The sequence below is a fragment of the Mus pahari genome, chromosome 2 (assembly GCF_900095145.1).
Source record: "Mus pahari chromosome 2, PAHARI_EIJ_v1.1, whole genome shotgun sequence".
NCBI classification, from domain to species: Eukaryota; Metazoa; Chordata; class Mammalia; order Rodentia; family Muridae; genus Mus; species Mus pahari.
In genome coordinates, this window is record NC_034591.1 from 134,757,664 (window position 1) to 134,781,358 (window position 23,695).

At 46.8% G+C, this 23,695-nt stretch overlaps 1 protein-coding gene across 2 annotated transcripts in view; it reads left to right on the top strand.

The window, feature by feature from the left end:
- The first annotated feature begins 2,735 nt into the window (after window positions 1-2,735).
- Cacna2d4 (calcium voltage-gated channel auxiliary subunit alpha2delta 4) overlaps window positions 2,736-23,695 on the top strand; it is a 115,038-nt gene continuing 94,078 nt past the window's right edge. The window contains exons 1-6 of one of the 2 annotated variants that reach the window (XM_021190563.1): window positions 2,736-3,075; window positions 5,229-5,310; window positions 6,951-7,067; window positions 7,425-7,484; window positions 9,151-9,313; window positions 10,231-10,362. In XM_021190563.1, coding sequence (XP_021046222.1) covers window positions 2,912-3,075; window positions 5,229-5,310; window positions 6,951-7,067; window positions 7,425-7,484; window positions 9,151-9,313; window positions 10,231-10,362 — 718 coding nt within the window. In that variant the 5' untranslated portion in view covers window positions 2,736-2,911. The remainder of the gene's footprint in view (window positions 3,076-5,228; window positions 5,311-6,950; window positions 7,068-7,424; window positions 7,485-9,150; window positions 9,314-10,230; window positions 10,363-23,695) is intronic. The other variant, XM_021190565.2, reaches the window with a different exon arrangement.

The following is a 23,695-nucleotide window of genomic DNA, read 5'->3' on the forward strand; positions in this document are numbered from 1 at the left end:
CTCATAAAATCGTAAAGCTTCTGTAAGGCAAAGGACACTGTCAATAGGACAAAATGGCGACCAACAAATTGGAAAAAGATCGTGAACAATCCTACATCTGATAGAAGGCTAATATCCAATATATACAAAAAACTCAACAAGTTAGACTCCAGAGAACCAAATAACCCTATCAAAAATGGGGTACAGAGCTAAACAAAGAATTATCAACTGAGGAATACCTACTGGCCGAGAAGCACCTAAAGAAATGTTCAACATCCTTAGTCATCAGGGAAATGCAAATCAAAACAACCCTGAGATTCCACCTCATAGCAGTCAGGATGGCTAAGATCAAAAACTCAGGTGACAGCAGATGCTGGTGAGGGTGTGGAAAAAGTGGAATACTCCTCCATTGCTGGTGGGATTGCAAGCTGGTACAACCACTCTGGAAATCAGTTTGGCAGTTCCTCAGAAAATTGGACACAGTACTACCTGAGGACCCAGCTATATCACTCCTGGGCATATACCCAGAAGATGTTCCAACTTGTAATAAGGACACATGCTCCACTATATTCATAACAGCCTTATTTATAATAACCAGAAGTTGGAAAGAACCCAGATGCCCCTCAACAAACGAATAGATATAGAAAATGTGGTACATTTACACAATGGAGTACTACTCAGCTATTAAAAATAATAAATTCATGAATTCTTAGGCAAATGGATGGAACTAGAAAATATCATCCTGAGTTGGATAACCCATTCACAAAAGAACACACTTGGTATGTACTCACTGATAAGTGGATATTAGCCTGGAAGCTTGGAATACCCAAGGTACAATTCACAGACCACACGAAGCTCAAGAAGAAGGAAGACCAAAGTGTGGCTATTTCGGTCCTTCTTAGAAGGGGGTAAAAATATCCATGGGTGGAGATACAGAGACAAAATGTGGAGCAGAGGCTGAAGGAAAGGCCATCCAGAGAGTGCCCCACCTGGGGATCCAGCCCATATACAGTTACCAAACCCAGACAATATTGTGGATACCAAAAAGTGCTTGCTGACAGGAGCCTTATATAGTTGTCTCCTGAGAGGCTCTGCCAGTGCCCTACACGTACAGAGTTGGATGCTCTCAGCCAACCATTGGACTGAGCACAGGGTCCCCAGTGGAGGAGTTAGAGAAAGTACCCAAGGAGCTGAAGGGGTTTGTAACCCCATAGGAGGAACCACAATATGAACCAACCAGTACCCCCAGAGCTCCCTGGGACTAAACCACCAACCAAAGAGCACACATGGAGGGACCCATGGTTCCTGCCACATATGTAGCAGAGGATGGCCTTGTTGGACATCAGTGGAAGGAAAGGCCCTTGGTCCTGGGAGGGCTCGATGCCCTAGTGTAGGGGAATATCAGGACAGGGAAGCAGGAGTGGGTGGGTTGGTGAGCAGGGGGAGGGAGGATGGGATAGGTTTTTGTTTTTTTTGTTTTTTTTTTTTGTTTTTTTTTTTGAGGGGAAACCAGGAAAGGGGATAACATTTGAAATGTAAATAAAGAAAACATCTAATAAAAAAATTAAGAACAAAACAAAAGCTGCAGTCAGGTGGCAGACACAGGGTCCCCTGAGCAGACTGAAGACAAAGGCCTTACATTTTCAAAGAGTCACTGCATTTTTAAATTGCAGGTTGATATGGGATGGGATCAGGGCCAAGGAGACCAGCTGTCAGACAAGACTCACAGGACGTACAGGGACATCATGTGATAACCCAAGCACAGCTGATTGACAGGAGCTCTTGGTGGGGCAGGACGCAAGGAAAACAGGTGACACATATGATGAATGTCTGATGAAGCTGACCAGGAAGTAAAGGGACATGTCCTCCCAAGGGCCAGTACAGGCTGAGGGCTGCAAGGTAGAGGGAAAAAAGAGGATTTGCCTAATGTGGTGGCTGACCAAATGTCCACTGAGAGCTGAATGGTCAAGCAAAATGTATATACTCACAGCAGTGCGATGCAGCCTTGGGAAGAACTCCTTCTGATGCGTGTTACACATGTGAACTAAGGACACTATGTTAAGTAAGGTGAGACCATGACAAAAGGGTGACAATGACATTTGACTAAAATGAGGCAGTCAAAATCAAAGACAGGAGATGGGGTGATGGCTTCCAGGGGAGACAGCGAAGCTCTGTCTCATAGGTTTACCTTGGAGCAGGTCAAACCTCGGGCGCATTGTTTGCAGAGAAGTGTGTGTGCACAGCATGGGAAGGTAGGGTCCTAGGTTTCCAGAGGCGTTGTCAGAATAACGGGATGTGCACCTCCAAGGAAGGCAGACCTCCAGGTTGCTAGGGTATTCTCTGTGCTTGCTGGTCGTGATTGGCTGGCCCCAAAGCTCCAGACCTGGAAACATGAACCATACCACCTTCTTCCGTCTCAGCACCCCCAGAACCTAGTCCCACAAAGTGGGCTGACCATCCCCCTCCTAGGGAATGCTCAAAGGGCTACGAGGTTCCTTCAGGGTCTGGGGCTAGCACAGCTCTGAACAAACTCGGTGACCAGGGTGGGCATCCTCCTTCTCTCCAGCTCAGAGGTTGCTCTTCTGTGGATAGTGGTTGGCCTCTTTGGAGCAGAAGGGCACGCTGGCCCAGCTGCTCAGAGCTGGAATCAGGGCAATCCTGCCGAGGTCACCCCACTCCTGCATCAGCCCCTCCTCTGACAAGAAAGGATTAGAGGAGAGGCCAGTGGATTAGAGGGGCTGCTTGCTCACTGCCTTCCCCTTTGATCACCTGGGGTGGACCTTCTGCCCCGCTGCAGCTGGAGGCAGCATCTCTAACTCGGGACTGGCCAACAGGCAGAACACTTGCATGCCCAGGAGTTCCTGTGGCAACAAGTTATCACCCAGCAGGGGCTCTGTCCTCTTCCCCCTCCCCCTTCCCCAGTGGGAACACCATGGCAAGATGCCCCACGTTGTCCTCCAGCCACAACCAAGACCACAGTGGACGGTGGACAGCAGCATGGACCTTTCTGGGGAAGATGCCAATCATCCTGTGGCTGCTGCTGTCGGACACCTCCCTGCCTACTGTGAGGGGCCAGACCACAGTTCCTCTGGAAACGTGAGCCTTGACTTTAATCCTACCCTGAAGACCCTCTTGACACCTCCTCCCTCTGGCCGGCCTCTCAGAGAGTCTTTCCTTCCTACCCGCCGCCCTCTCCGACCCCAGCCTCCTCGTATCCTTCCTGATTTTGGAGTTCACCTGTCTTTACCCTCTGGCTATGTGTAGTTGATGTTGGGGAGGTGGGGGTGGGTGTAGATGAGAACGCAGGCACCCAGCAGGGAGAATAAACTGCAAGGTGGCCTGGGTCTGGGCTGCAGTGGTGCTGGAAACGACCTTTGTGTCACACCCCCAGGCCTCGTGGGGTGACTGTGCTTGGACACCACAAAGGGGTAAAAGGGCTGTGAATGGATAGGCAGGCTGGTGCCTACACCAGGGCTTTGTCTAGGGACTCAGGATGGCATCTATTGGCCTTGCTCTCTCCATACCTGTCTCCTTCGAGGCTTCAGTTCTGCACCACACATTAAAACTGGTGTTTGGAAAACATTGACACTCAGAATTTACATTTGATACAATCTCCCTGGATGGTTATTTTTTTTCCCCCAGTCAGGAACATTCCAAACACTAAATGGAGTCCAGGGTCCTAGACTGACTCTTCACAGTTCACATCTGTGTCTAGCTGCTGGTACCCAGCTGACAAGACAGGGGTCCGCGCCATGTCTGTGATTTGGGAAGAATGGGCTTCCATGACACTGGGTGACCTCCCCTCCCCACCCCCACTCCCCCCCACCCCCACTCAACTCAGCACTGTTCCAACGGTGGCTTTCAGTCCGGTCAATCTCTCTTTGGGGGGGGGTGGTAATACCATTCTCCAAGCGTGCAGGTCCACAGATGAAAGTGCTGGAATCTGTACTGCTGAGCCAGCCTGGCTTTTGAGCCAGCCGCTGCAGCCTTGCACAAGCTGAGCAAGCAGTCTTTATCCCAGAAAGCAATTTCCGGGATGGCAGGGGGGCCAAGCAAAGATGGCTGGCATCCAGGGTGACCATCCACACAGAAACCTCGAGAGCAGCATAGGATAGCCACCTCCCAAAGCGCCGCTGCTGCCTCTGTTCCCAGGAGGGCAGGGCTCTACCACACTCTTCTCCTCCCGCTCTCACCCGGTCCCTTGCAGTCCTTCACCCCTGCCCTGTTGAACCTCGCACTCAGCCCTCAGCCTTGGCCACTTGCCTTCCCTACACAAGGCTGCCACAGACCTCCCTGGCGCCCGATCCTCGATCCTGGAGACTGTGGCCCCCACAGCTGGAGGCTTGAGGTGTTCCCCTTTTCTCTTGATATCCCACCTCTTGATTCCTGGAGCACAGAGGCTGGCTTCCCATGGGCTCCTGAGTGATTTTTTTCTCCTGCCACCTTCAAGAGAACCTTGCCGTCTGCATGTCCCTGAAACCACAAGATGTCCCACAGCCTGCCTTCACAGATTAACCCATACAATGCACTTTTCTTGCCAAGAGTCTGTTTTCCCTCAGTGTCTCAGTCCCACGCATGCCCTAAGGCTCCTTCCGATCTCTTTCCTGTCAGATTCCATATTCAACGCCTATGTGTGCTTCTTCCGGAGCATCATGGGAGTTTGTCAAGGTACAGTGCTCTGGCAGCCCCTAAGGTCATGGGATGTACAACCTACCTAATGACACTCAGTGACCTTGTGTCCGAAGGCTCACATTTGCCATGGCCCAAGCTATATGCATCACCTTCCTCTCTCCCTGGTTCATCTCAGGCTGCTTTCCTTACATTCTCACCTATGGTCAGCAAGCCAAGCTTTGAAATCATTTTCCGCTCCTCTAGGCTCTCTACCTAAAATTCTCTTTGAAATCTCATCAGGCTAACCTCCACCTCACTGAAGATGCTGAACTCAGATCCTGTTTCCTCTACGCCTCAGATCAATTAATTAAGACAGTCCCCCAATAGACACGGCCACAGCACAAACCAACGTAGACAGTCTTTGTTACTCTCTTCCTGGTTGTTTCTAGGTTGTGTCAAGTTAACAAAGCTACTCATCACAGGAATGCTGGGTGTTGGTATGTGTGTGTTTGTGGATATGGATGTCTGTGTCTATGTGTTAGATGCCCGCTTTGCATGTATGTGATGGAGCTGTCACCTTTCTGGATCTGACATTTGATTATGATAAGGATGTACACACAGACTTTCCCGTCCTGCAGAGTGAAGCTGTGGGCCGATACCTTCGGCAGGAATCTGTACAACACAGTGACCAGATATTCAGGCTCTCTCCTGCTGCAGAAGGTCAGTGACATCTCCCAGGGAGCTCAAACACAGTCAGGGGGCCTCTTCCCAGAGATAGACATCCCAGCATCAGAACTGTAGGAGGCCCGAGAGACCTTGTCTCAGATGGAGTGCAGGGAGACTCCACTTACGGGGTTCACCAGCGTGAACAGTGGGGTCAAGAGCAGTCTGTCAGTTCAGATGTTCAGGAAGCCAAGGACAAGGTTAGGCCCGCATGAGGTCTATTGGGTGGGTGGCAGAGGCTTGGTGTGGATGCCTGGGAAGAGTCAGAGAGAGAGAGAGAGAGAGAGAGAGAGAGAGAGAGAGAGAGAGAGAGAGAGAGAAGCTGATTAGAGCACAGACATGAGGGACAGGCGGGCCATCAGGCAACCTGGACGCACCAGCTTCCAGCAGCAGGTATCAATTTCCTCTATGCATTTAGAGCAGTTCCAGTGGCCCCGGGACCCAGGTGGTGCCCAGGCATGCAGCATCCGGCGTACTGGGTCTGACAGAAGGGCAGTCCTGCCACACTTGTTCATGAAGTGCCCAAGTGCTGATCCCTGGCTGGCCTGTGCTCAGCCAGCTCATGATGGCATCTTTTTCCAGTGTCTGACCCCTGGACGTGTTCACAAGGGCTTGCCTTCTGTTACATCATAACCTAAGAGAGTATGACATGCTTTAATTCAGATTAACCACAGTCCCAAGAGGCATCTTCTTCGCCTTGCAAGTGATGGGATCCTTAGGTTTTTCCGCCAGCCCTGAGCACGCTGACACCCTCCCTCACCCCCTTTATACTACAGAAAGTGAGAGGAGCCAGGGTGGACCCTGGGGTCTCCTGCAGACCTAAGACTCCAGGAGCCCTCACAACACCCCATTCTGTTGTGACCCCTGCAGCCCCAAGTGAGGAAGAGGAGGAGGCATTGTGATCATTAGGGGTAAAAGCGTTATCAAAAGTTGTAGAAGCATCATGTCTTACAGAGTAGCCTGCCTAAGATCACATGGCCAACAGTATACAGGGCTGGCCAAGAGTCATTGGTGACTCACTAAGGATTGTCCCTGAGCAGATAGGAATTTGAAGCCAGTTCCTAGGCTCCCCTGGGCTTACTAGCATCACTTCTTCTGGAACTGCTGAGCTGGATTTCTTAGTAGGATGCAGGCACGTGCGTGCGTGCACACACACACACACACACACACGCACGCACGCACGCACACACACGCACACATGCACACACACACGCACACACACACGCACACGCACGCACACGCATGCACACACGCATGCACACACACACACACACACACACACACACACGGTGTACTGTTCTTGGGAGCTGAGCAACAGTGAATGGACACAGAAGCTGCTTCTTTGTCACCTTCGTGGGTGTCACAGCAGGTACAAGGACCGGGACTGCTGGTGTCCCATCTCCCTCGGTGTCCAGTCTCCCCCAAGCTGCCTGGCTCTGACTGGCGTCGAGTTTAATCACTGTCAAATGTCAGTCAGCTCCCACCGAGGATAAAAACTGCCCTGTGTCTGGAGGCCTGGACAAAGGACATGTGAAGGCAGACAGCTGGAGACTGACGGCCATGGGTAGGGGAGCTGATAAGGTTTGCACCCTGGTCCCAAGCAAAGATGTACCTCGTTCCATCTTTACCCTGCCCAGAAGTACAAGGATGCAGAACCTAGTCTGAAGATCAAAGAGGTGGATGGCTTGGAGCTGGTGAAGAAGTTCTCAGAGGACATGGAGACCATGCTGCGGAGGAAAGTCGAGGCTGTTGAGGTGACACTGTCCCCAGCACTGGCCTGGGGACCCTTTTAGAGACTCTACTGACTGTAGATGGTCTGCACCTGGCTGGGTGGGGTCTTAGACTAACAAAGTCACCACAGGTGTCAGGGGAGACATGTCGTACGAGGAAGAGGACACCTCTTGTTACCAGCCAGGCTCTGTAGATATTCAGGGGCGAGGTTACCTAAGCAACTCAGAACAACCATGGAGGGATGATCCCCATGACTGAAAGGCCGAGGGAAGAAAGCAGAGGCTTTGAACAGGGGAGGGAAGAGCAGAGAGCTTGGGCTGTGGTGGCCGGGGAGAGCCATTGCTGGTGACGCTCCCTTCCCTTTGCGCCCTGTCCCTCAGAGCCTGGTGGAGGCCGCTGAGGAGGCTGACCTGAATCATGAGTTCAATGCATCTCTGGTGGTAAGTCCTCTAGGGAGCGGGTGCTAGGCTGGCTGGCTCCGCCCCGCCCCCATGGCAGCTGGAGGCCCCGCCCCCCATGGCAGCTGGAGGCCCCGCCCCCCATGGCAGCTGGAGGCCCCGCCCCCATGGCAGCTGGAGGACCAGCTGTGAACAGAGCTGAGCAGCAGACACTCATTCTATGTCCCTGTGCCAGGCTGTGCCCTGGCTTTGCCAGTGAGGCTTTCTCCCCACCTCCTAAGGCTCTCGAAGAAGGAATAGAATAAACATGGGGGGGGGGGATGGGGTGTCAGTGAGCCCTGGGAAGCAGAGGGAAGAGGGACCGACCAACTGTGGTGAAGCAGGGATAGCCTCTTGGAGGGGACTTGGGAAGCTGAAGCACTAAGGGGCATCTCTGTGCTGAGAAACAGAAGACACAGGAAGAAGAAAGCTCAGGCTGTGTGAGGAGGTGACAAAGACAAGCCCGCTGAGTCCAGGGGACAGTCAGTCAGGATATCACACGAGAGGAGCCAGGGTTAAGATCTGGTCTGGGATTCTGGGTGTCCTGGTTGCTTTCCGTTACTGTGGTAAACACCAGGGTCAAAAGCAGCTTGGGGAGGATTAGGCTTACACATCACAGTCACAGACCATCAGTGGCCGCAGAAGCCAAGGTGGGAATTCCAGGCAAAATCTGGAGGCAGACACTGCAGCAGACCCCTGGAGGGAAACCCCCGCTTTATGGGCTTTTCCCTTGGTTCGCTCAGTTTGCTTTCTTATGTAACCGTTCACCATCTGCCCACGGGTGGCACTCGTCACCGTGGACTGGGCCCTCCCACATTGATCATGAATCAAAGAAATACTTCCACAGACTTGCCTCCAGGCCAATCAGATAGAGGCATTTGTCTCAATCTAGGATCCCTCTGCCAAGATGGCCCAAACTTGTGTCAAGCTGACGGAAAACGAAGCAGCTCTCAGGGCGTGTGAGGGCTGGAGTCAGGGAGGAACGTGGCTGGGCCTGAGCTCACAGAGCTAATAGTGACTAGAAGTCAGCAAGGTAGAACTGGGAGGGGTGTTATGGCCACAGTTCTAGAGGGACTTAAGGTATGAGGCTCAGAGTTGGGGGCAGTCAGAAGAAATGGATCTGATCATCGTCCCTTGGGTCACAGCCTTCCCACCCTATGGGGAGGAAACAGAACAGGGCACAGGTCCACTTGCAGGCCAGAGCCCCAGAGGCTCCTCAAGCCATCTGGCTCTCCAGCACCCTCGCCACCTGGAAGAATCGAACAGTGTCCGCCAGGTCCTTCGCCTCCTGTGGCTCCCTGAGTCTCCATCTGTCTGTCAGACTGTCTGTCTCAGACTTGTAATTTTGCTACATACACTAAACCAAGTGGGGAATCAAGGCAGTGATTGGGCCAATCTGACCCCAACCAGTCAGTGAACCTTCAGATCCAGTTATCTTGTCATGCGAGTTGTGACTCTATATCTCCATCCACCACTGGCAATGTAACTGAGCTCTGCAAGGCCATTGCCCACCCCACCCTGCACCTCACTTCCGGTTCCCCCTGAAACTTCTGCTCCTTTCCATGGGTCCCTCCTCCCTTCTCTTCTTACTCTCCCCCTCACTCCCTTCCTCCCCTCCCCTCTTTGTCTCCTGGCTGTCTCTTCTGGGCCTGTTCCCTTTTCGCCTCAGTTTAACTACTACAACTCGGTACTAATCAATGAGAAGGATGACAAGGGCAACTACGTGGAGCTGGGAGCTGAGTTTCTTCTCGAGTCCGACGCGCACTTCAGCAACCTGAGGGTGAATGTCTCCATGAGCAGCGTTCAACTACCCACTAATGTGTACAACAAAGGTGACTGTCGCCTTGCCACCAGGTCATCTAGGGGATAGGATGGGGATCCTAGAGGGTTTTAAACATTTTGTATCCATTTTCCCAAGAAGGACAACAGGGCATTAGCTGTCTCTCCAGCTTCCTTGATAGGATGAGAAAAGAAATTATTCTGCACAGCATAGAGTATTCTGTTCCCTGTTGCTATGACAAAATGCCTGAAGCTGAGTGACACAGGAGAGGTTTCCCTAGCTCAAGGTCTGGCACTGCTTTGGTGAGCTTCCCAGCTGCATCTCACTGTGGCAAAGGTCTCATGGTGGGTGTCTGGATACGGGGGCTCGACCATGCAGGAAGCAGGGAGTTAGAGAGTGGGAAAAGAAAAGCCAGTCTCTCTCTTCCACAGCACCAGAGTCCATAGAATCCCATGGGCTCTGTCTTAGGGCAACACTCATCATGATTCAATCACCTCTCCCCAAACTCCATCTTTTCTCTTATAGACTCTACTGAGCACCACACATCTAAACCCTGGGAACACATACATGCTACAGACAAACCTCAGCACACACATCTACAGATGAACCTCAGCACACACATGTACAGACAAACCTCAGCACACACATGTACAAGCAAACCTCAGAACACACATGTACAGACAAACCTCAGCACACACATGTACAAGCAAACCTCAGCACACACATCTACAGATGAACCTCAGCATACACATGTACAGACAAACATTTACCACACACATGTACAGACAAACCTCAGCATGAGGGCTGGGAGAGAGGTGATGCTTCTGGTTTAGTGTGCATGGGCTACAAGTGAGCCAGATGCAGCCCCAGGGGAAGCAGGGAACACTCACCCGTGTTTAGGTCTGTAGCCTGTGTCTCCTATTGCTAATGTCACCTCCCATGAAGTTCCTTCCGTGCTCCCACTTTCAGACCCAGACATTTTAAATGGCGTCTATATGTCCGAAGCCTTGAACCCCGTGTTTGTGGAGAACTTTCAGAGAGACCCTACATTAACATGGCAGTATTTCGGCAGCTCAACTGGGTTCTTCAGGATCTATCCAGGTGAGGACACAGGGTGGCATCTCTGTCGCCTCTGGGCTTGTTCTCTGAGAATAAAGAACTGAAGACAGCTCCTAGCACACAGCTCCCTGTGAATGAAGGGCCCTCATAGACAAGGCATGTTTGACCCATACTTGGTCTTCTTGCAACCTACTGTGGTATAGTCACACACACACACACACACACACACACACACACACACACGGAACATTACAGTAGTTGTCACCAATGTTGAGTGAGTGCCTGTTCTGGGAAAGCCTATGGGCCATGCCCAGGAGGGTCCTGCAGTCCTGCACCTTGGGGGATGTTTCTAGTTGGACAGCAGGGTGCACGGTCCTCATACAGGGTGGAAAGAGATCACTTACCTACACAGAAACAGAAAAGTGGGTGGCGAACAGCTCACTGGCAATGTGCCATGCAACGTGAACTCAGAAAAACTGGGCATGTGCACACCTGTAATCTCAGCACTGCATGGCTGGAGACAGGGGGATCCTGGGAAATCACTGGGCACCCATTCTGGTGGAATTGGTGAGCGCCACAGTCAGTGACAACTGTGTCTCAGAGAATAAAAGGTGGAGAACAACAGGAAGACACACACTGTTGGTCATTTGCTGGAACAGATACCCACATTGGTTCTAGCCCCCATATACACATATGTACACATGCACACACACACACGCACGCATGCACACGCACGGACACATGCATGTTTGTGGGTCTTGACTTCTGGTTTCTTGCCACTTAGAGAAATTCATTCCATCTCAAGTTATCTGTGTCCAGAAAGACTTATGGTGTCTCCTCTTCTGGAGAGAGACTGGAATGGCAAGAACAGGCCTTTCTTTGTCTCCATGTTGGAAAGTTAGCGCCTCTCACAGGATGCAAAGAGCAAGTGTGGCTGCCATCACTGACAAGCTCCCTGCTGGCTGTCAGACATCCCCAGTTAGCTGTGGGTGTGTTTCTGTGCCTGGATTCCTTCAACCCTCCCTGATTCCAAGCCCTTGATGCCTGAGGAACTCAGACAGTCCCCAGAGTAGAATTCCTGCGAGGAACCCTCTTGCTCCATTTTTAATTGGATTGTTTTTCTCCTTGGTGAGCCTCAGGAGTTCTCTGTATATCCTGACTATTAATTCCCTGTCGGTGTAATGAGTTACAAATATTTTCTCCCGTTTTGTGGGTTGCCTTTTTAATTTGTTGATATTGTCTTATAGTCTTTTAATGGATAGTACTTAAATTAGCCCATCTTTCTTTTGTTGCCTATGCCTTTGGTGTTACAGCCAAGAAATCGTTGCCAGCTCCAGTGTCGTGAGAATTCTCCACTATGTGTTTTAGGAAGAAATCTGCAGTTGTGAGACTTATGCTTAAGTGTTTGCTCATTCTGAGTTGATTCTATATGTTATCTTAGTAAGGGTTTCACGTCTGTCTTTTACATGTGGCTGCCAGTTTTCTCAGCATTATTTGTTTAAAGACTGTTGCTTGTTCTCAGGTAGAATTGGCCTTCCTGTCAACAATGATTTGATTGTGGTGCAAGGGTTTCTTTCTAGAGTCCCTCTTTTGTTTCATGGGTCCCTGTATCTATCTGCGGGTTCATAACATACTATTTTGATTACTGAATTCTTACAATAAGTGTTAGAAATCAAAAGATATGGCTCATTTGAATGTTGCTCACTTTTGTATCACTGGGATAAAGCACCTGTCCAAAACAGCTTCCAGGAGGAAAGATGCACCTTAATTCATGGCTTTAGAGGGTCTCAGTCCACCAAGCAAGGAAAGTATAACAGTTCATAGCAACAGGGGCACGTCTTCAAGGCCCCTCACCTTACAGCAGTCCAGTAAGCAGAAAAAGTGTCAGAATTGGGGGCCAGAATGTATGACTTTATCTATACAATTATGTGCCTGCACATGAGTATGTGCACCACATGGTTGCAGTGCCCATGGTGGCCAGAAGAGGGCGCTGGATGTCTTGGAACCAGAGTTATAGGTTATTATGGGTGCGAGGAACTGAGTCTGGTCCTTAGCAAGAGCAGTAAGCACTCTTAACCACTGAGCCATTTCTCCAGATCCCCAACAGTTTCTAGGTTTTATTGCACAATTTTTTTTTTTACTTCCTTTCTGCTGTTACTGAAAATTAAATCATTTTGGTAACTTCCTCTCCAGGTTGCTCATGGCAACGAATTTTGTTTGCTATGTTGCTGAATTTGTTTATGAGGCCTAACACCTGCCTTCTGACTCTATGGAGCTTCCTGTAAATTAAACCTACAACATGTGAATATAGAACATCTTTCTATTTCTCTTTCTTGCCTCGTTGCTCTGGCTAGAACTCCCAGTACTGATTTAAGCACAACAATTTAAAGATGAGTCTGTTTTATGACACCTACGAGCAAATGCTTGTTTGTGGCTTTTTCCATCCGTGGCTTTAGTTATGTTAAAGTGGATTTTCTTCTGTTGAGAGTTTGCTGAACCTTTTTGTCTTGAAAGTGAGTTGGATTTTGCCAAATTTGTTTTCTGCTTCGAGATGATCATGCTGGGTTTGTTTTTGTTTTTGTTTTCCTCCGTCTGTTCCTGTGACATTTTATATCAGCCTGTTTCCACAGGTTAGGAAATTCTTGCATTCCAGGAATACTATATTGCTCTTTTAAATTGCTACTGGATTTACTTGGCTGGGCTTTATTGGAGGCCTGCGTCGATCCTTTCTGTTTTGGGGGGATAATGTACTCTAGTTTTCCTGTAGCATCTTTCTGTGGCATCAGGGCAATGCTAGACTCATGGACTAGGCTAAGAAATAGTAAAGATTTAGAGAACAATTTGCAGATTTGCATGAAGTTTTCAGATGTTTGGTACTGGATCTGGACTTCACTTTGTAGGATGACTTTTAATTTTGGTTTCAGTCTCCCTGTTAGTTATGAGCCAGTTTGGACGATTCTCATGATTTAGTTGTGGTAGCTCTTGTGCTTCTTCAGTTTCTCTGTCTCACATAGGCTGTCGAACTGGTTGACATATAACTGCACTAGACTTTCTTTTACTTCCACAGAATTAGAATGACCAACCCATTCATTTTTTATTTTAGTAACTTGAGTCTGTTTTTTTTTTTTTTTAAAGACTTACTCATTTATTTTATGCATGTGAGTACACTGTCGCTGTCTTCAGACACACCAAAAGAGGACATCAGATTCCATTACAAGTGGTTGCGAGCCACCATGTGCTTGCTGGGAATTGAACTCAGGACCTCTGGAAGAGCAGTCAGTAATCTTAACCGCTGAGCCATTTCTCCAGCCCCAAGTCTGTTTTCTTAATAGCCTTGTCAAATTTATTGATTGTGTCAAAATTTTTATTTCACTTGTTTTTCTGTAGTTTTTTTTATTTTATTTAATTCTCTGTCCTAATTTAATGTATTTTCTTCTTATATCTTTGTACTTGGTTTCTTCTGTTTTATACTTCTTTTTTTTTTTAAATGAAATTGATTTATTCTAATTAACTCATAAAATGTCACACAGGCAGTTTGAGGGAGCTAGTCAAGCCCTTGCCCCACCCCAGGCTCCACCCATTTCCTTGGCCCCCAGGCTCCACCCATCTCCGTGACTCCAGACCCCACTTATCTCCATGACCCCAGACCCCACCTATCTCCATGACCCCAGGCTCCACCCATCTCTGTGACCCCCAGGCCCCACCCATCTCTGTGACCCCAGACCCCACCCATCCCCGTGACCCCAGACCCCACACATTCATCCCCGTGAACTTCTGTGCAGTCAGAATGGACTTTGTGAAACCCTGGGACTTCACTCATGGCGTTGAGCTTTCACTATTGATGACTTCATTTTAAGTTGTGTTTATTGGTGTTTTATCTGCATGTTTGTGCACCATGTGCATGCTTGGTGCCTACAAAGCCAGAAGAGGAGGTCAGGTCTTCTGGGACTAGAATTACAGATGGTTGTGAGCTGCCATGTGGGAATAGAACTTGGGTCCTCTAAAAGAGTGGCCAGTGTTCCTAATTCCTGACCCATCTCCCCAGCCCCGGACAATTACATTTTTATTCAGGTATCAAACACACACACACACACACACACACACACACACACACACACACTATTTCAGAGTTGAATTTATTTGTTTGTTTGTTTGTTTTTGAGACGGGGTTTCTCTGTATAGCCTTGGCTGTCCTGGAACTCACTCTGTAGACCAGGCTGGCCTCGAACTCAGAAATCTGCCTGCCTCTGCCTCCCGAGTGCTGGGATTAAAGGCATGTGCCACCACTGCCCAGCCAGAGTTGAAATTTTTTTAATGTAAGCGTTATGTCCTCTGTCATGACTTGTGCACTCTTGCTTCCATTTTGTCCCTTCTTGTCACCTGGCATCACCCTGTTCTGCTCTCCTTCCTAAGTGCCGCGCTCACACTTACAAATGTGTACACATGTGTGTGTAGACATTGAAGGATCCACATCGTTCTGAGTGTGGATCAGCGCCCTGAGTACTGCACCTAATTCCACCCATTTCTCTGTAGTATTTCATTTGTCCCTATAAGAAAGTAATATTCCATTCTGTCTTTGCAGCACACATCTTTATCCATTCATCTACTGTTGGGTAGCTAACCATTCTAAATAAAGCAGCAACAAGCATGCATATGAATGTATCTCCATGGTAAGATATGGAGTTGTCTGGGTAAATGCCCAGAAGTGGGATGACAGGGTCTGCAGTAGTTCTATTTTTGACTTGTTGAGGAACCTCCAAACTGACTTCCGTAGTGCCTGTATCAACTTTTACTCCCACCAGTAGTGGATCAAGATTTCTCCTTACAGATATTTGCTGTAGATCTCTTGATGACAGCCATTCTGACTAGGGTGAGCAGGTGTCCCAAAGTGCTTTTAATTTGCACTTCCTTCATGGTGAGGAATGTTCAACACTTTCAAAAATCATTCTTACCAATTGTGTTTTTTCTCTAGAGAACTGTTCATTTCGCTGGGCCATTGGGTGGCAACCTTGGGAGTTTTAGGTGTTGGATATTTGAAGTTCTTTGAAAATTCTGAATATCAGCCCCTGGCCTATAGATTTTCTCCTATCTGTGGGCAGTTTGCTGTGCTCGTGTCTACTGATGGTTTCTTTGACTATGCAAAGCTTTTTAATCTCATGTGGCCCATCCATCCCATCTGCCTGTACTTGGAGCTTGTTTGTTCTTGGGCTGTCGCTGGTTTGGGGGCTTGTTTTTGGTTTTGTGGTTTTGGTTTTGTTTTGTCTTTTAGTTTGTTTTCATTGTTGTTTGAGATAGTTCTTGCCTAACCTGTGTCTTGAAGAACATCCCCAGTTTCCCTTTAGGACTTTTCGGTGTTTCCGGATTTAAATTAAGATTCATTTCCAACTGATTTTTTTTTTTTTTTTTGCTCAAGGCGAGAGATTCAGATTTACTTTCATCCTTCTGTCAATAGATGTCCAGGTTCATCGGTGCCGTTGCTGAATGGGCTCTTTTTCCGTTGCAAATTGTTGTCTCCTTTGTCAACGATTGGATGGTCGTAGCTTGGGCTGCTTGTTTCCAGGCCCTCCATTTTGTCTCATCCATCTGCCTGCCTCTTTGTATCCCACTCCCAAGCTGCCTTAATCACTAGAGAATTAATCTGCATCTATCCGGTAGGACGAGTTGAGGTCAGGTATCGCGATGCTACCGAGCTATGTTCTTACTCACGATAGTTTTGGGTATCCGTGGTCTTTCACGATTCCACGTAAAATCTGGCATTTTTTTCCCTAGATCTGTCAAATATGACCGAAAATTTAGAGGTATCTTATATTAAATCTATAGATTAATTGCAGTAGTATAGCCATTTTCACAGTATTAATTCTGCCAATCCAGGAGTGTCAACCTTTTATTTTGACCTACGCAGATTTCTGTGAAAGACCTGGGATTCAGAAAAACCTTAAAGAACAGGTCAGACTGTAGTCTGATCCTGTAGGCAACTGTGCTTCTGGTTCAGAAGTGCATCTGAGGTAAAGGCCCTCTGCCTTCCTCTCCCCCCCCCACCCCCCAGTCTCTCTCACAGTTCCCCAAGGCTTTGTTCACCATGTGTCATTCATTTGACCTTGTTCCAACAAGGAGCATGGCAGATTGTTTTATCATGTAGCGTCTATTTTTATTTCCCTTTTCAGTGTCTTAATATTTTTCTAGTAGAGGCCTTTCATTTATTTGGTTAGGCTTATTTTTAGATACTTAGCTTTTGAAGCTATTACAAACGAAACATTCTTCCTAATTTCTTCTCTGAGAGTCCATTGTTTATATATATGAAAGTTACAGGTTTTTTTTTAAAATATTGATTTCATGTCCTACAACTTTGATGTAAATATTTATTAGATCTAGAGCCAGAAGACTTTATAGTCTGTCAAGTATAAAATCATGCCTACAAATAAGGACAGCTTGACTTCTTTATTTCCTAATTGTATCCCCTTATGCCTTTGTCTTGTCTAATTGCTATTAATAACACTTAAGGTGCTGTACTGAACGAGAGAGGAAGGGTGAGCAGCCTTTCTGATTACTGACTTTAGAGGGAATGTTCTCAGTTTGTCTCTGTTTAATAGTGTTGGCACAGGCTTGTTTGAAATCACCTTTATTATTTGGAAGCATGCTCTCTCTTCCCAATGTCTCCAGGACTTTTTATCAGGAGTGCATTTTGAGCTTAGTCGAATAACTTTGTGACATGGGCTGAGATGATTTTGTGGTTTCTGTCCTCTGTCTTTCGGTTTGCTTGCATGGTGCATTACATTTATGGATTTATATGTGTTAAACCAATTTTGTATCTCTCGGGTGAGGCTCACTTGTATGAACTTGTATGAACTTAATGTGTTCCTGTCTTAGTTAGGGTTTTACTGCTGTGAACAGACACCATGACTAAGACAAGTCTTATAAAAAACAACATTTAATTGGGGCTGGCTTACAGGTTCAGAGGTTCAGTTCATTATCATCAAGACGGGAGCATGGCAGTATCCAGACAGGCATGGCACAGGCAGAGCTGAGAGTTCTACATCTTCATCCAAAGGCTGCTAGTGGAAGACAGACTTCAAGGTTCCTAGGGTGAGAGTATTGAGCCCACACCCACAGTACACACCTACTCCAACTAGGGCACACCTATTCCAACAAGGCCACACCTCCAAATGGTGCCACTCCCTTGTCCAAGAATATACAAACCATCACATTCCACTCCCTGGCCCCCCATAGACTTGTTCAAACACATGAGTCTATGGGGGGACATACTTAAACATAGCATAATGCAAAATGCATTTAGTCCAACTTTCAAAGTCCTCATAGTCTATAGCAGTCTCAACAATGTTAAAAGTCCAAAGTTCAAGGTCTCTTCTGAGATTCATCCAATCACTGAGCTGTAATCCCCCAAAAAAGACAGGAAACCAGCTGGGCAAACTCCAAACTCTGCATCTCCATGGCCGATGTCAAAGCGGTCTTCAGCTCTCCACTTCTTTCTCGTCTTTGTTGACTGCAACAAACTGCTTTCTCCTGAGCTGGTTCCACTCCCTGTNAGCAGCTTTCCTCAGCATGTATCCCATGCCTCTGGCATCTTTAACATCTTTGGGTCTCCAAGGCAATTTCAATGTTACAGTTTCTTGTTTCAGTGTCTGGGATTCCACTTGATCTTTTGGGCTCCTCCTAAGGGCTGGCATCACTTCTCCAGCTCTGCCCTCTGTAGCACATTATGCTCAGGTTGATCTACTCCACTACGGCTTCTGTTCTTGGTAATCATCCCATGGTACTGGCATCTCCAATACACTGGGGTGTTCCAATCCAACTAGGCTTCACCAATAGCCTCTCATAGGCTNTCTTCATGGTGCCAAGCNTCAAATCCTTTGCATGACCCCTTCAGTCCTGGGCCATCAACTACAGCTGAGGCTACACCTCCAATGGCCTTCCATGACCTCTCACAATGCCAAACCTCAGCTGTTATTCATGACACCTCATGCCTTCAAAACCAGTACCACCTGGGTGATTCTTACACATTACGAAGTCCAGCTGCAGCACAAGGTACAACCTTGGCTATCTCTGGAACACAGCTTCTTTGTGGTCTCAGAAAACACTTCCCAGAAATTTTCACCTCAGTGACTCTGGTCTCTTCTTAATCATTGCTAATTTCTTAGCTCCAGCTAACCAGCATCAATTGACCCAGTAGTTCTTTTCATTCTTAACTCTAGAGCCAGAGCCACATGGCTGAAGCTGCTGAGTTCTGCCACTTGCAGGAACTAGAACATGACCCCCTTGTACGTTATCACTGGCTTTATGTTTTCCAAATCCTTCACTGCCTAAGCTTGGCTGTCCTGGGTCTTGCTCTGTAGATTGACCTTGAACGCAGAGATCAGCATGCCTGTCTCCTGGGATTAAAGATGTGTCCCACCAGGCCTGAAACTAAATTTAGCTGGGTAGGATCTTGTCCCAAAGTCCCACTCCCTTGATCTGTTATCTCCTAGAACACAGGATTTTGCTCCATTTCACTTCCTGGTACCCCTTTAATACTCGAACCATATATTTTATNTTTTTCCTTTCTAAGCTTGCTATGCTTGTTCAAACTTCTCTTCATAAGATTTAACCAGAGAACAAAGTCTCTTTTGGGCTTTTTTGAAACCTCCTTTGTCAGTGCAATTAATCTGAGTCTCTTCACCTTAGCCTCAGGCAGACTTTTCAGACAAGGACAAAAGTAGCCACATTCTTCACCAAAATACCACAAAAACAGTCTTTATGCCACATACTGACATTCTTCTCCTTTGAAATGGCTTGGGCCAGGTCAACACAGTTCATATTACTCCCAGCACCAAAGTCTTCCATACTCCTACTAGGATGACCCATTAAGCCACATTTAAAGCATTCCACTGTGTTCCAAATCCAAAGTCCCAAAATCCACATTCTTTCAAATAAAGGCATAGTCAAGCCTATCACAGCAATACCCCACTCCCAGTACCTGTCTTAGTCAGGGTTCTCTAGAGTCTCAGAACTCACGGATAGTCTCTATATAATAAAGGAATTTATTGATGACTTACAGTCTGTAGTCCAACTCCCAACAATGGTCAGTAGCAGCTGTGAATGGAAGTCCAAGGATCCAGCTGTTGCTCAGTCCCACAAGGCAAGCAGTTGTAGAAGAGAGAGAAAGAGAGAGAGAGAGAGAGAGAGAGAGAGAGAGAGAGAGAGAGAGAGAGATCCTTCTTCCAATGCCCTTATGTAAGTCTTCAGCAGAAGGTGTAGCCCAGATTAAAGGTACAAACCTTTAATCCCAGATGACTTGAACTCGAAGATCTCCCTGTCTTAATCTTCTGGAATTCATAACCACTATGCCTCAAGATCCCCATACCAAGATCCAGGTCAGAAACTCCTATCTCCCAGCCTCCAGATTAGGATCACAGATTAGCCTTCCAATTCTGGATTGTAGTTCATTCCAGATATAGTCAAGTTGACAACCAGGAATAGCCACTACAGTTCCTTAATTTGTTATGCAAGTATTTTATTAAGATTTTTTTTTTGAGCTGGGCACAATGGAGCATGCCTTTAGTCCCAGCATTTGAGAGGCAGAGGCAGGACAGTCTGGTCTATGTAGAGGAATTCAGGACAGCCAGAACTACACTGAGAAACCATATCTCAAAAAAAAACAAAAACAAAAAAAAACAAACAAAAGAGAATTTTTGCATCTATTATCATCTGAAAAATTAGTCTACAGTTATCTTTCATTCTTCCTTTTTTGCCTTTCTCTGGCTTGGGTACCAGGATAACCCTGGCTTTATAAAATGATTTGTGGTTATCTTCCCTTTTTTTTTTTTTTTTTTTTTTTGTGGGATGAAGTAAGAAGAATTGATGTTACGCCTTCCTTGAGCCTTTGATAGAATCCAGGAGTGACTCCATCTGGTCCTGAACTTTTCTTTCAGGGAAGATGTTTAATTACAGTTTTGGTCGCATTGCTTGTCATGGGGTCATGTCATATTTCTAGTTATTTATATAGTCCACTTTTAACTTTTGGTAGGTCACATGGATTTAGAAACTCATCCATTTATTTCTTCTAGGCTTTCATGCTTTGGGGAGTGTAAATTATGAAAGTGTTCTCTAGTCACGCTTGGGTTTCTTGGAGTCTATTGTAATGTTTCCCTCTAATTTTGCTGATTAAAGTCATCCTCTTTCTTTTCTGTCAGCTTGGCTAGTGATTTGTCAACCATATCAACATTTTCAAAGAACAAGCCCTTGGCTTGGTTGATTTATGTATTCTTTTGGTTATTATTCCATCTCTAATATTTGTTATTGGTTTAGAATTGGCTTATTGTTCTTTTTCAAAAGTCTTGAGATACATCACTATAATCCTGAGACCTCGGGGCTGAGGGATGTGTGTGTGTGTGTGCATACATGTGCACACACATGTGTATGCATTAGTGTGTACATGTGTGTCTGTGTATTTGTTCTCAATCCATATGTATACGGATACACGTGGAGGCCAGAAGAGAATGATGGTCCCCTAAAGCTGGATTTATAGACAGTTTTGAGCCACATGATGTGGTTACAGATCTGTTTAAATTATTTATTCTGCCTGGCTCACTTAGTAGATCCTCTACATTTCTTACACTTTTTCAATTTAATGTAATACATGTTTTTAAGGTATATCATAATTATTTTCTGAATTTCATTTATGTCTGTCATACTGGCTCTCTTTTCACATCTAAGTTTACTAAGTTAGGCCCTTTATTTCTTTTTTTATTGAGGTTGGCTAATGGTTTATCAATCTTGTTTATCCTTTAAAATGTTTAAATTAAAGCTAAAACCAACTTCTTTGGTTGCATGGTCTGCCACGGAGTATAGTCCAACCACCTGAGTAATACCCTTCAAAATGTGGTCTCCCTGTCCTGGTAGCTAGCCAATGCCTATAGCTCCTTAGGGAGGGATGGGACTCCATGCCCACCTCCCTTCTCCATGCTCAGGTTTTGTCTGGCTTGTGCTTGGTGCTTGCACAAGTCTTGTGCATGCTGTCCCAGCTGTTGTGGATTTCTGTGTGCAACTGTCCTGCTGTGCCTGGAAAACACTGTTTCCTGTAGTCATCCACCCTGTCTCTTTCAACCTTTCTACTCAGTCTTCTACAATGATCCCTGAGCCTTAAGAGAAAGAGGAGGAGGAGGGAGAGGAGGAGGAGGGAGAGAAGGAGGAGGGAGAGGAGAAGGAAGGAGGGGAGGCAGAAAAGGGGAATGGGAGGAGGAGGGGGAGGAGGGGGAGTGGAGGAGGAATAGGAGGTGTGATATACGTGTCCCATTTAGGGCTGAGCACTCAGCAGCCTCTTATTCTCTGCACCTTGCCTAGTTGTGGGTCTCTGTGTTAATCACCATCGACTGCAAAAGAAGCTTCTCTGAGGGGGCTGAGAAATGCACTGGTTATTGGTGTAAGGGTCATCATTACAAGTCAGTTTAATACTATGTCTATTTAACAGATTAGTAGTAATCGGTTCTCCCCTAGGCCTATGACTTGTCCACCACAGGTTCTTAGCCCTAATATTGGTGCTGGAAATTATTTTCATCTCACAGAGAAGACCTTTGATCCAAGCAAAGGGTGGTTGGTTGCCCCCAGAACACTCATGCCATCCTGGCACCAGTGGGCATGTCTTTCCATGCCGGTCACTGCTGTCGCTTGCAGAGTTTACGGGTGGGTAAAACTGGTGATTGCCTTTCTCTCTTGCTACCTTGCAGAGCCCTTCGAGCACTGTGAAAGCTAACCAGGAGAGACTAAGCTTGCAGATTAATAGCAGCGAGATTTTTTTAATATTCTATGACTCATACATGTGGTGTGTTCAGCAACAGGGGCTTACCAGCAGATCCTGGAGTCTAGTTAAGAGCGTTGGCAGTATCCTGAAAGGTTTAGGGGGTCTGTGGAACTTCACTGAACAACAACTGCAAAAGAGGTGACCCATTCCAGGCACTGACCTTTGTATTTGTTAGCCTGTGCTGTCAAGTAGGGGTGTTGTTACCCCACTATTGTGTAACTCCACTCAGACTCTCTCTCTCTCTCTCTCTCTCTCTCTCTCTCTATATATATATATATATATATATATATATATATATATGGAAGCTTCTATGGTAGTGGGTTTCCATGTAACTTTGTCCAAAGGTCTGTAGTGTTAGTTATCCCTACCTGTATCCTCACCTCCCCATCATCCTCCCACCCCCAACTTATGTAACTCTTCCCCATTATTCCCTGTATCCCTTGGTACCACTGCATCCTATCTCCCCTCCCTGTAAATCCATTCCCCATGGCCCCAGGCTAATGTTCTGACCACTGTGGGTATTGCAAATGGAGTGCCTGTGTCTGAAGATTCCAAACCACATCCACAAATGAGAGGTGCTTGTCCACCTGGGCCTGGGTCTCCTCGCTCAGAATGGTTGTTCTCAGCTCTATCCATTTACCTGCAAATTCTTTTAATTTCTTTTATTTTTATTTTTCTTATTTTTTGAAATTGATACATGATTACATCATTTCCTCCCTCCTCTACCTCTTCTATGTCCCCCATAAATTTATGCTTAGGCTTCCTCTCAAATTCATGGCCTCTTTTTCTTTGTTATTATAACACACATATATGTACATATATGCATCAGTGTATAAATACAGCTTTGTCAGTACATTCAGTGTCACTTGTATGCATACAGTTTCAGAGCCGACCAGTTAGCATTTGATGACCAGTTCGGAGGCTCACCCCTGGGGTAGACCGTTTCTCGTACTCTCAGCGTTTATCAGTTGCCCATAGTTCTTGGTTTAGGGTGAAACCTCATGGGACTTCCCACTTTCCACGTTAGCATGTCTATTAGTGTCGTGCTTGGCAGGGCTTGTTCAGGTGGCTGTGTTGTTGAAGTATATAGGTGAAGCATCCCTGTCATTGCTAGGAGACACAATCTCAGAGCTACCCCTCTGGCTTTTACAGTCTTTCTGCTCCTTCTTCTACAGTGTTCCCTGAGTCTTAGATGCAAGAGTTGTACTGTGGATGTAGGCCTCAGGGCTGGCTATCCTGTGATCTGTTGTTTCCTATAATGGCCTCTGCTGTTGTAAAGAGAAGCTTCTTTGGTGAGAAATAAGAGTTGTGTTTCTCTGTGGGTATAAGTGTTTAGGATGCAATTGTGCTTGTTTTAAAAAGTAATGGATGCTGGGCAGTGGTAACATCCCAGCACTCGGGAGGCAGAGGCAGTCGGATTTCTGAGTTCAAGGCCAGCCTGATCTACAGAGTGAGTTCCAGGACAGCCAGGGCTACACAGAGAAACCCTGTCTCATAAAAGCCAAAAATAAAATAAAATAAAATAAAAAATTAAAACGTGATGGTAGAAGTTCTCCTCTGAGAGCTATGACCCCACTGACC